General features: G+C 42.5%; 2 protein-coding genes across 3 annotated transcripts; one reads left to right on the top strand and one right to left on the bottom strand.

Moving 5' to 3' along the window:
• Positions 1-136: 136 nt before the first annotated feature.
• On the top strand, positions 137-2,089 carry METTL18 (methyltransferase like 18). Of its 2 annotated transcripts, none has more exons than XM_041479010.1 (2): positions 137-405; positions 890-2,089. In XM_041479010.1, exon 2 carries the CDS (start codon positions 1,015-1,017, stop codon positions 2,062-2,064), a length of 1,050 nt encoding a protein of 349 aa, XP_041334944.1. In that variant the 5' UTR covers positions 137-405; positions 890-1,014; the 3' UTR covers positions 2,065-2,089. The 2 variants fall into 2 exon arrangements, with proteins under 2 accessions (XP_041334944.1, XP_041334943.1); XM_041479009.1 differs by having other exon boundaries at positions 887-2,089.
• Positions 2,090-6,362: 4,273 nt separating this feature from the next.
• On the bottom strand, positions 6,363-9,727 carry LOC121359785 (14 kDa phosphohistidine phosphatase-like). The gene is made up of 3 exons (XM_041479000.1): positions 9,484-9,727; positions 8,029-8,153; positions 6,363-6,530 (listed from the first exon to the last, which is right to left on the bottom strand). Exons 1-3 carry the CDS (start codon positions 9,611-9,613, stop codon positions 6,438-6,440), a joined length of 348 nt encoding a protein of 115 aa, XP_041334934.1. The 5' UTR covers positions 9,614-9,727; the 3' UTR covers positions 6,363-6,437.
• Positions 9,728-11,570: the final 1,843 nt, after the last annotated feature.

Raw genomic sequence — 11,570 nt, 5'->3', positions numbered from 1 at the left:
AGAGTAAGTCATGAGGGGTTGGTTTTTTGTTTTTTTTTTTTTTTTTTATTTTTCAATCAGCACCAATCCCATAAATAATGTTCTACACTTGGTGTACGGTATAAAACCCACTCCAACACCACTCCTGTGCCTTTCCCACAGCCACCCCAGAGCCCTGCTGGGAAGGATATCAGGAGCCGGGGCAGCACGGCGGGCAGCTCCCGGCGGCAGAGCTCCCAGTCCCAGCCGTCCAGCTCCCGCAGCAGCAGCTCGGGGTCCGCCTGGGACATGGCGGCGGCCGCGCTCCCCTCAGCGCGGGGCAGCGGCGGGAAAGGCGGCCCGCGCTCCCACAAGGCCCCGCGCCCGAGGAAGCGGAAGCGGCTCCACGCGGGAGCAGCGGAGCGTGGCCCGCAGCGGCAGCCGCGGGTGGGTGCGGGCTCGGCGCAGGGAAAACGGGGTGGGAAACGCGCCCGGAGCGCCTCACCCGGCCCGAGCGGCGAGAGCGGGGCCGCTCCGCGCGTTGGGTTTGCGGCTCTGGACACGCGGAGTCTGAAATGCGAGTTTAGCAGAGCTGGCAGCTGTCCTCATTCCCTTGCCTGTACCTATGGTGTGTGAGACGGGGTTAGCTGTGACGCTGTGTTTTAATAAATTTAAGTGGTTAGACAGCGGGCTTTTAAATTTACAGAATAGTTAGGGTTGGAAGGGACCTCTGGAGATCATCCGGTCCAACCCCCCCGCCAAGGCAGCGTCCCCCAGAGCTGGTGACACGTCCAGGTGGATTTGGAATGTTTCCAGAGAGGGAGACCACGACTTGCCGGGGGAGCCTGGCAATGAAAATCAGGATTCTATAATTAGACGGTTTGTGCTGATGTTAATGATACATAAAACTATTCACTCTTATTTCCAGCAGCAATTCACCTGGCTCTTGGTGACACATCTGATATTGCACCAGCGAAATCAACAGTCCTGCAACAATACCTACATAAAAGCTTGGCTGTAATAAATTAAGCTTTTAAAAAACCCTTATTCCTGAAAATGGATTTTCGATTTGATTTTGCTGTTGATGAAAATGAGAGCAGTGAGGCAGATGCTCACTTCTTACTGCTGTGCTCTCCAGAACACAAGCAGGAATCCAGGGAAAAGAGCAGGGGAACTGCCGATCTTGCAGCAAAGTCCAGCCCGAAGCTGGCTGCTGCTAAGCACCAGGATGAGGCAGCTTTGAAGAAAAACCTCTGTGTGAAAGCTGCCAAGGAGCACAGCATTCCCCAAGATCTCAACAAATTATTGGAAAATAAAGTAATGGAAACAGTATTGGACCTGTCTTGTGTAAAGCTGTCTGCAGTGGAAATGATGTGTTCAGGGGACGCTGACAGCGAAGGCATCGTGTCCAAAAGTGTTTCTTCTCACTCTGATCTCATCCCAGGAGTCTACGAAGGAGGGCTGAAAATCTGGGAATGCACCTTTGATCTCATGGACTACTTTTCTCAGGCTGAAGTAGAATTTACCAACAAGACTGTATTGGATCTTGGCTGTGGGGCTGGATTGTTGGGAATCGTTGCTTTACAGGGTGAAGCTGCCAGAGTCCATTTTCAGGACTACAACACCACGGTGATCGATGAAATAACCTTGCCCAATGTGGTGGCCAACTGTATCAGTGAAGGCAGGAGGATGGGCAGTGGGAAGGACAGAAAAGCCAGCAAGCCTCCTTCAAAGAGGCCCAGGAAAGCAGAGGGCTCACCTGATGTGCTCAACAGATGCAGATTTTTTTCTGGAGAGTGGTCTCAAGTCAGCCAGCTCCTGTTAAACAGCAAACCCTGTTTGAAGTATGATATAATTCTCACCTCTGAGACCATCTATAATCCTGACTACTACAGTGCTTTGCATGATACACTGGCTCAGCTCCTGGACAGAAATGGCTGTGTGTATTTGGCAAGCAAAGTGCATTATTTTGGAGTTGGTGGTGGTATTTATCTCTTTGAGAAATTCATTGAAGACAAAAACATGTTTAAAACCAGGATGGTTAAAACAATTGATCAAGGTCTGCAGCGATGCATTATGGAAATTACCTTTAAAAATTCCTGTTAAAATTAAACTACTGATCTTCCAAAAATAGCTCAAAAATGTTTTAATCCTCATGTCTCTTTGCTTTTTCCTCTGTTATTCTGGTTTAACAAATTAAGGGTGGTTGTTGAAATGTTTGACTAGAAGTGAGCAACTTCTGATATTGACTTTGCATAAAGTTCTGCTTAAGCAGCATCTGTTTATGTTTATATACAAAGATTAAGCAAGTCATTGTCTCCAGCCAGGCTTTCACATTCTCTGTCAGCAGCAGAACTGTATGTCACAGGAATGGCATACCTGACATGGGAATGACATACCTGACATACTGTGGCTGAATGAGATAAATTTAGCATCCAAAATTAGTGCAAGAGGCTTTTCTCAAAGGTTGGGCAGCCTAACTGCAGCCACATGCAGGCAGGGACCACACACCTCTGAGCTCTGCTGCTTTGCCAGCAGAGGGGGATGTGATTGTATTTATCACTCGTGGGGATCTCAGAAATCCATGTAATGTTTCCATGTGTAATGTACACATGACATATTCAAGCCCTTTAAAGAGTGTAACACAGACCTTTACTGTGGTCTGTAAATTTTCACATTCAGATTCTGTCATAGGCTAAGAAAATTTCAGCAAGGAATTAGAAAAAGCCATGCTGGTTTAGAAGCTGACTTGAAAGAATATTCTACACAGGATAAGCTCCTTCTACCAACCAACAAGCCTACAAATGAAATACTGGAGGATGATAGAACTGAGCTTTAGCAGACAATTAGAAAAGGAGATAAACTGTGCTATTATAGGAGTTTAATAGATTGCTGTACTGTTTTAAACAAGATTTTTCCAGAAATGAATTGCCCCTTTTTCTAAACTTGCTGGGGGTAGTACTGAACATCCACACCTCTTCAATCTTTTCACAGCAGTTTGGCAGGACAGAAAGCACTCAGAAAAGCCTGCCATACAAGGCACTTCCCTAGGCTGAAGACAGTGATGTTGCTGAAGAAATCACTGCAGACAAACACCCAAAGAATTATACAGCCTGGTCTCGAACACACACTGCTACAGGCAAGTCAAACAAAAAAAGGAAATCCATTGCATGTTTTGCCCTGGCCAAAACCAGACAGAAAGCTCTTAGAGAGCTGTTGTCATCATGCACTGCTTTACCAGGTGCCCTTGCAGAAATAGAAACTTGGAGACAGTGGCCACTGCTGTAAACTGGATGCAAGGTTCTTCAGTGTAGAGCAGAAGGAAACAGTCTGAGGGGATGGAAAGAAACTTAGTACAGCAGTGGTCTAAATCACTTTAATTATGCCATCAAGTTCCCATCACTGATGGCTCCGAAAGTCAATCGCAAAGTTCCTATTTTGAACCTGCTGCTATTAAGATAAAGTTGTAAAGGATTTCCTGTACTTCACAGAAGAGCCTTCACTACTGTTTCAGACTATTTTAAAGGGATGCTTTGGAAACTACTGAATTTAGCCTCTCATAGGATAGGAGAGGGAGGAAAAAAGTCAGTTTTGCCATGACTGCCATGGTGCTTTGGAATTTTTTGCACTAACTCTGAAACTCAGTGATGATAACTGCTGACTACAGAATGAGGAACAAAAAAAGTTTTAGCTTTGGCAAATCCAGAAGGTGCTATTAACAGCTCTTTTTATTTTTTTTGCTCTGCCAAAACAGAGAAACTGGAAACAAATGGGGTACCATTTGTCATTTTTCAAACTCAATCCTAAGATAAATCATGGCTTGCACTGAATAGGTTGTTCTACACCTGCTAGTCTAGTGAGAATCATACCTCAAGTAATAAGAAGTGTTGACCACCATGACAAAGAATATGGTTAGGAACAAGAATCTCATGTAATTTTGGATGAATAACTGAAGAAGGTACTTAAAATCTTCTACTATAATATTTCCTCTTGATAATATTCCACTATCAAACTCACCATCTTTGGTTTAATTACTGTGCCTTCACTCAGTATTTGGTTCAAACATAGCTGGTTTTGTGCAAGTACAGAGTCAGAATTTTTACACTTCAAGGGAAGAATGGCAGAGCCACAATCTTATTGTGACTGCACACCTGCAAAACAAATAACCCCACACAGTATAATTAGCTTCCCATTTCAGAATCTGATTAGAGAATGAACGATGCTTTTTCTCAGGTTCAATCAGCACAATTAGCATTGGGATTTCCATATTTGAGATGAGTTCTGTTCTTAGAATTCAGCAGGTACATGCTGAGAGGAAACAGAATTCAACACTTAGTTTTGTAGGCTGTTGATGTTTCAACTTCAAATAATACTGATTTCCCTCATCTATGTTCAGGCTTGCTCTACCTGAAAAATCCTCACCACCCTAGTGACCAGTGTCCTGCTCCTCTTCACAAACTGGAATAGAAGAAAATAAATGTTTCACTCCTTTGCAACATCAGGAAATGACCAGGGAAATTAAATTGCCCCAAATGACACTGCTCTAAAAAAATAACTGAACTGGGAGGTCCCTCAAAGTTTGGATTTTTTTTTTTATGATACATTAAAATCTTTCTTCTATGAAGAAATAAAAGGTAGAGATCAGCTGGTAACTCAATTTTGATCAGCTTACTCCAAATCATCACCATTTTTCTCCCCTCACATTTTGAACACGTCATTACAATAATAGGTCCCGTGTAAATTATGTCTTTCCTGTAAGTATTGTGGAGACAAAGATTAAAATCACTCATTAAATACCTCAGGAAACTAAATTGAAAGGCTTGTTTGTTTTAACACAGTTATCCCTAACTGATGACTTCCATTTGAAGACTATTTGCCAGTTTTGGGAAATGAGGTTATTTAAAACCCAGGCTTGTATACTGGCAGCTACAGTTATTTTACTAAAGCTTAGAGGAAGAAGAGCCCTTGACAACAGAGCTGGGAAGTGCCTGATTTGCAGGTTACTGACTTGTGTGCTATTCTTGGTTATTAGGCACACAGGCTCTGAAATCAAAATCTTGTTAAGTAAAATCAATCCTGCCATCATTACCACAGTATGTGAAGTGCAGCCAGATAATCATTGCACAGGAACTCAAAGAGAAGCACAAAGGGCAGATGCAAAAGCAGGCAAGGGTGCTGGAGGGGAAAATCCAGGCTGCAAGTGGGGGGAATCTGGTGCCAACCAAGAGAGCTGTAGCACCAGGTTCAGGAGATTGTGTTCTGAGAAGATTATTGGGATGGAGACCCCTGGAACTCTTCTGGTGAGGACTGGACTGAAAGGTTTGAAGATAAGAACAGAAAATTCCTCTCCACCCAACTGAAACAAAGGCACAGAAAGGTGATTTAAGAGGGATCACAACTGTAAGAAGGGAGTAACAGCAGGATTTTTGGTGATAGAAACTGGCCTAAAGTGTCTCAGATTTCCTGATTTGTACTGTTAGAATCATTTGTATGCTGAAAAGGAAAGGCTTCCCCTATACCACCAGATACTGCTGGGTAAGTGCAGTAGGAACCACAGAAAAGGGAAGAATTGATATATAATTGATACAGAATTGCCTCTGGAAATCAGCAAGCCTTCAAGACAGCAAGTCAACAAATTCACAAATTAATTAAATGAAAAGTATCATGAAACAAAAAGTGAAAATTGTAGCAAGTAATTTCATAACAAACAAAAGGCAACATCCTGCCACAACAAGAGGGTAATGTTAGCTAATTCAGACACTGTCTAGGTGTACTGAGGAGGTGGTTCACTACAACATAATTACTGCTAGGAAAATAAAAACAAAAAAGCAATATTAAATTCACACAAATCAAAGCAGTCCAGGGGAATCACAATGAAAGAAGCATTGGCAGAATTTTTACATTGCCACCAGTCTGCTACAGGGAAGGTTCTTACAGGAAAATCAAATATCATGATCATTACTGCTGCAGAATACTAGATTTTAAAATCATTGAGTAAATAAAACATTTGGATCATTGGTGAAGAACTGTAACAGTCAACCCCACCCTCCACACCAACTTTTTTAAAATGTGGGTAAGAAAGATGAAAAGCCTAAAAAGTAGTAGAAAAACAAATTGAAAACACTGTGGTCAAAAGAGCAGTGAACAGGTTTAGTCCAGTGGTGTTTGAAGTTGGTGGTAAATCCTTAGGTATTCTACAATAGATCAGTGAAATGGGACTGGATGAAAACAAAGGTAAGATGGTGTGGGAATGTTTAACTAAAGGGCACATCAAAAGGAAAGGAAAAAGGGTTAGAACTTCAGAGTCTGCACAAAGGAATGATCTAAAAAATAAGATATATCTGAGGGTTATATTACAAACTATGGCAGAGTCCAGTTACTCCAAATTTATGGTTACACACATAGAACACACATTCAATTTTATTTATCAAAGTACAGCTCACATTTACCAGGTTGGACTGCTCATTGTGTTCACAAGTTTATTTCTTGTCATCTGACCATGTAATTTCATAATCTGTGTACTCTTTCTTCAGTATCTCTACAGTGACTGAGTGATCTGCTTTTCCATAGCCCTGCAAGACAGAACAAATTGGACACGGACATTAACTCTTCAGAACCATTCAGTTCTTACCAACACAAGTTGTTCACATGCAAATCAGAAATTCTAAAAAAGTTACTCTTGCAGTATCATGTTTTATTTTTCTATTATCCTCTCCAATTCCCTCCTCTCCAAATCAAAATTCTACAAAATAAATGAAGTGGGGTCAAATAGAAAATGCATTTTCTACACAATTTCTCCAGCAGAAAGCTTGCTTTAAAATGTTCCCACTGTATTTATGGAATGTTGCTTTGAACCACAGAGATTGCATTGACCCAATTTAATGTCTGAGCACACAAACAGCTGATTTGGCTCAACTATGGGAAAGGGAATAAGCAAACAAGTGTGAGCATTGGAGCACTACTCTGGCCACTAAAGAAATCAGAGTCTTCATGTTTTATTTATTTCCCATCCTGCCTTTGCTGATAATAACACAATTTTAAGTATCTGTGCTCTTCAGCCATTGCAGCTCCAAGGTAAGGTCAGATGACCCATGTGGTTTTTTGCCCTCATTTAAAAATCACTGGTCACAGTGTTACTGTTTCACTGAAATTTAAGGTAGTTGTGGTCAAAGTGGCCTCTCCATTATTGTCTTACATGATCAGAATTATCTTGATTTCTTATTTCAGAACTACACATAACAACAGTGCAGTACACTGATAGAAATCCGTGACTTACAGGTTATTTTTTTCCCATAATATTTCACATGAAAGTTTACTTACTTTAGTTACTGAAAAAAAGAGCCCAAGGTTGTATTATCAAACAAAACATACTGTTATTCATCAGTGATGGCCCCAAAGAGGAGCAGCTTAAATAAACAAGCATTTAAACTGAAAAGGTTAAAGTTGATGCATTATAAAATGTAAGCTTTTCAAGAATAACAGATAATACAGTTATAGTCAGTTGGAAAGCAACAGATCCATGGCTCACTCTTGCCTTGGCAACCACTCTGAAGACCTCATCCAGCCTTAAAAATAGCAGCACAGCTCCAGAAGAAGTTAATGACTATTTCTCTGATTTCACTAAAACACCAAGGTACTTCTGTTTTAGAGTCTGACACCAAACCTTCAAGTCAAAAGAAGCATTAAACCTACATAATTAATATTTCAACTTTGACCTGGGACTGAGGTCATCTGAGCCCCAGGGTCTCCACCTGACAGAAGCTCTCATGGCAATAAAACTCCTTTTACCTGATGCTCCTCCATGAGCATCAAGGCACCAAAAGCAGAGAATAAAGTCCATTTCTCAGACTGCAAGAGTTGACCACTGCCTCTAACACTTAATTGGGCAGCTAGATTAATAATATAGGTTTCCTGCCCTAAAACTATTGCTTTTCTAATCTATCTCACAAGTGAGACAGGCAAGAATGTTTAAAATGTGATGTAAATTGCCAAAAGCCACCATGCTATTAACCAAAAATCCCAGAGCATCAGAGACAGAAGCATTTCAAGGAAAATGAAAGATGCACTTACTGTTGAGAGCCCAAATACCCTGATTTTCTTGTCTTTGCTATTATGTTCAATTTTCCCTCCTCCGAGGCACTTGCATTCATATCCCAGCTTTTCCATCTCGGGATTTACTTTTTCAAATATATGATCTGCACAAGAAGAAAGGTGAGAGACATTAGAACAGGAACTAGGCATTAAATAGTCTAGAACTCATTTTTGGCTACTTTCTTATTTCACCTACAAAGCAGGGAGGTTTCTCTTCAGAGGCATAGAAAAGCTGCAGTTAAAGCCCTTTAGTTTTTTACTAAGTTAGAATGTATGGTTCTCCAAAATGAGGCTGATTGTGTTGGGAAAATTAATCCACAAACACCAAAGGTTTATTTATGTCCAAAAAGGAGACAGAGGAGTCCTATAACTTTATTCAAATGAAGGGACAGGTCATGGGCATTTCCCGTGGGGTCTCTCACGTTGTTAGAGGACACAGCCTCCTTTTTATCCTAATTTTCCAGCAGCAGTTTCACCTACAAGGCATGCAGGTTTCTCTTCAGAGGCATAGAAAAGCTGCAGCTGAAGCAATTAAAGTTTTTTAGTTAGTTAGCATATATCATTCTCCAAAATGAGGCTGATTGTGTCAGGAAAATTAAATAAACTTCTGGTGTTTGTGGATTACGTCCAAAAAGGAGACAGAGGAGTCCTATAACTTTATTCAAATGAAGGGACAGGTCATGGGCATTTCCCGTGGGGTCTCTCACGTTGTTAGAGGACACAGCCTCCTTTTTATCCTAATTTTCCAGCAGCATTTCTCTTTCCCTTGAAAGGTAGAGTCTTCCCCAATCACCTAACAGACCCCTTTTCTAATGTGTACCCCCCAACCTTTTTTCTTTTTCCTCGTGTGTCTGTTTTCTGCAAATGCAGGGATTTAGCACAGTCTTGAGTAACAGTCCGTGTCAATCGGAGAGGTCATGGGCACTGCCCGTGGGATGTCTCAAATTGTTAGAAGACACAGCCTCCTTTTGATTCTATTTTTTCCATTTTTCTATTTCCCCAGCCACCTAAGAGACCCCTCTTCTAATGTGTACCCCCCCAACCTTTTTTCTTTTTCCTTGTGTGTCTGTTTTCTGCAAATGCAGAGATTTAGCACAGTCTTGAGTAACAGTCCGTGTCAATCAGTGGAATTCCATAGGAATTTATGGTTCCCCCTCACACTGCTTCTTTCACCTCTCAGTATCTGCCCTTATCTACCATCAGGCCCGCGCCTTGCAAAGACACCTCCTCATTCCTTTCAGCTGGGTTCCGGCACATGACAGATATATTGCCCCAGTATTCCTATCACACGGGGGACGCAGAAAGCGAGGAAAAGGGGACTTTTGAGCTATTTAGGCCAGGGCTCCCGCTCCGCCTCAGACCCGCCGGGGTCCGGCGGCCGCGTCCCGCCGGGGGGGCCCCGCTGCCCGCTCGCCCCCGCGCCCCGTCACGCACTGTGGAACTCGGCCGCCTTGGTGCCGCGGACGATGTCCCGCTGCTCGCCGCCGCCCGGGCGCTGCAGGCGCACCAGGATGTACTTGAAGGTGCCCTCGGGGTCGATCTCCACCTCCCGCACGGCCGCCATGGCGCTGCCGCCGCGGGGGCGGGAAGGCGGCGGGGCGGGGCGGGCGCCATGGCGGCCGTGAGGCGGGACGGGCTGTGGGCGGCGGCTCGCCGTGAGGGGACGGGCGGCGGCCGCTGTACGGTCCTTGAGGTGCCCGCCGATAAAAACGTGCCGAGCTCTATCGCTAGGTCAAGTTGCAGAGCTGCACTTCTGCAGATCACTCTTGTCTTGGTAGGTACATACGGCCTTAAAAATAGCAGCGCAGCATCTGCTTAAAAAGAAGTAAAGGACTATTTCTCTGGTTTCAATGTTACAGAGTGTGACAACGAATCCCCAAGTCAAGAGCAGCATTAAACAAATATAATTAATGTTTTAACTTCTGACCTGGGACTGAGGTCATCTGAGCCTCGGGGTCTCTAGCTGGCAGAAGCCTTCACAGCAATAAAACTCTGCTTTTACCTGATGCTCCTCTGTGAGCATCAAGGCACCAAAAGCAGAGAAATGAAGTTTTTTTGCATGGACTACCAGAGCAGGAGTTGCCTCTAACACTGAAAGTGCCCTTCAGAGAGCTCTTGTCCTGCATCCCTCCCTTTGCAACCGTGGGCTCTTCTCCATTGTCCTCAAGCTGGACAATGTAGGAGGCACCTGCAGGGCCAAGGCAAAGCAAAATGTTTATGCCAGAGCAAAGGTCACGGGGGGCTGGTAGCTCTAACAGCCAATATGCCTCAGGTTATGTTTTACTGAAGCTGAATAAGAAATACAGTACAGTAACTCACGGTTGCTTCATTTTATAGGTGCACCTGATGATTTGGGCAAGCCCCACGCAAATTGGTCATACAGTCACAGATGTGTAGAATGAATAATTTCATAGAATCACTGAATGGTTTAGGTTGAAAGGGACTTTAAAGATCCTTTATTCCTAACCCCTGCTATGAACAGGAACACCTTCCACCATCCCAGGTTGCTCCAAGCCCCATCCAGCCTGGCCTTGAACACTTCCAGAGATGGGGCATCCACAGCTTCTCTGGGCAGACAGTACCACAGTCTCACCACCCTCACAATGAAGAGCTTCTTTCCCATATCCAATCTAGACACATTTTCTTTCAGCTTAAAGCCATCCCCTTTTGTTACCACTTCACTGAAGACTAAATCTGTAATATTTACCTAAGAAAAAATAATTGCTTTCATGCAGTGCTGAAGTAAGAGCATACTTTGTATCAAGTGTTTACTCCAAAATCAGGGAAATTTCATATTTTAAGACTAGAAATTTTTTTAAAACTTCAAAACATCTGGCACTTCCACATAACTGCATTTTAAGTTACATGGTAGATAATTTCTAACTAAACTATTTTATTCTTTTCATGCATACAAATATTTAAGTTATTGTTGAAATTAATTTGTCCATCAAGAAGAGCTTTAAAATCTGAAACTAGTACTTGAATACTTTCTCTAAACACACAAAATGCTATATAATTTAAAATAGAATGAAAAACATCAGTAAACAGAGGAGGAGTACATACCATATAAATATAAATTTATTAGTATTTAGAGAGAAGAGAAAGGTAAATATAAATTGGTGGCTAGTCAGGCTATTTTAAAATTTGTTACTTTACAATTAAAGCTGCTTCTTAAGCTACTTTATTCACTGCAATAGACATTAATTTAAAAATTTCAAGCATTTTGTTATTTGAGAAACTGTTGTTAGTTACCTTGTCTGTGCACAGAGCAATAGCAAACCCAAGAAAAGAAAAAAAGCCCAGAGCCCAAGGGAGCTGAATCCTTACTAACTAATTTTTAAGGGATGAGAAGGTGTGAAGGGCTTTAAGTAGAAACCAAGCTCCTGCCTCAGCTGTTTTGGATTTTCAAGGCAGGCAGAGAAAGTGATAAAATCTGTGCCTAGTTAGGATAATGAGGCTTAGAGAGTCTTGTGGAGTTGAGGTGCTTGCTTTGTCTAGTACTAAAGGTCTGTAGGATTAGT

This window comes from Pyrgilauda ruficollis, unplaced genomic scaffold, assembly GCF_017590135.1.
Source record: "Pyrgilauda ruficollis isolate IOZ18807 unplaced genomic scaffold, ASM1759013v1 scaffold47, whole genome shotgun sequence".
In the NCBI taxonomy this organism is placed as follows: Eukaryota; Metazoa; Chordata; class Aves; order Passeriformes; family Passeridae; genus Pyrgilauda; species Pyrgilauda ruficollis.
This window is presented reverse-complemented; position numbering and strand designations above follow the sequence as displayed.

What these genes read in the sequence shown, in the direction of transcription:
- LOC121359785 (XM_041479000.1), bottom strand. Translation starts at nt 9,613, where the DNA reads ATGGCGGCCGTGCGGGAGGTGGAGATCGACCCCGAGGGCACCTTCAAG. An exon ending in CAAGGCGGCCGAGTTCCACA is followed by an intron (nt 8,154 to 9,483) that starts GTGCGTGACGGG and finishes CTTCTTGTGCAG; the next exon opens with ATCATATATTTGAAAAAGTA. An exon ending in GGGTATTTGGGCTCTCAACA is followed by an intron (nt 6,531 to 8,028) that starts GTAAGTGCATCT and finishes TCTGTCTTGCAG; the next exon opens with GGCTATGGAAAAGCAGATCA.
- METTL18 (XM_041479010.1), top strand. Translation starts at nt 1,015, where the DNA reads ATGGATTTTCGATTTGATTTTGCTGTTGATGAAAATGAGAGCAGTGAG.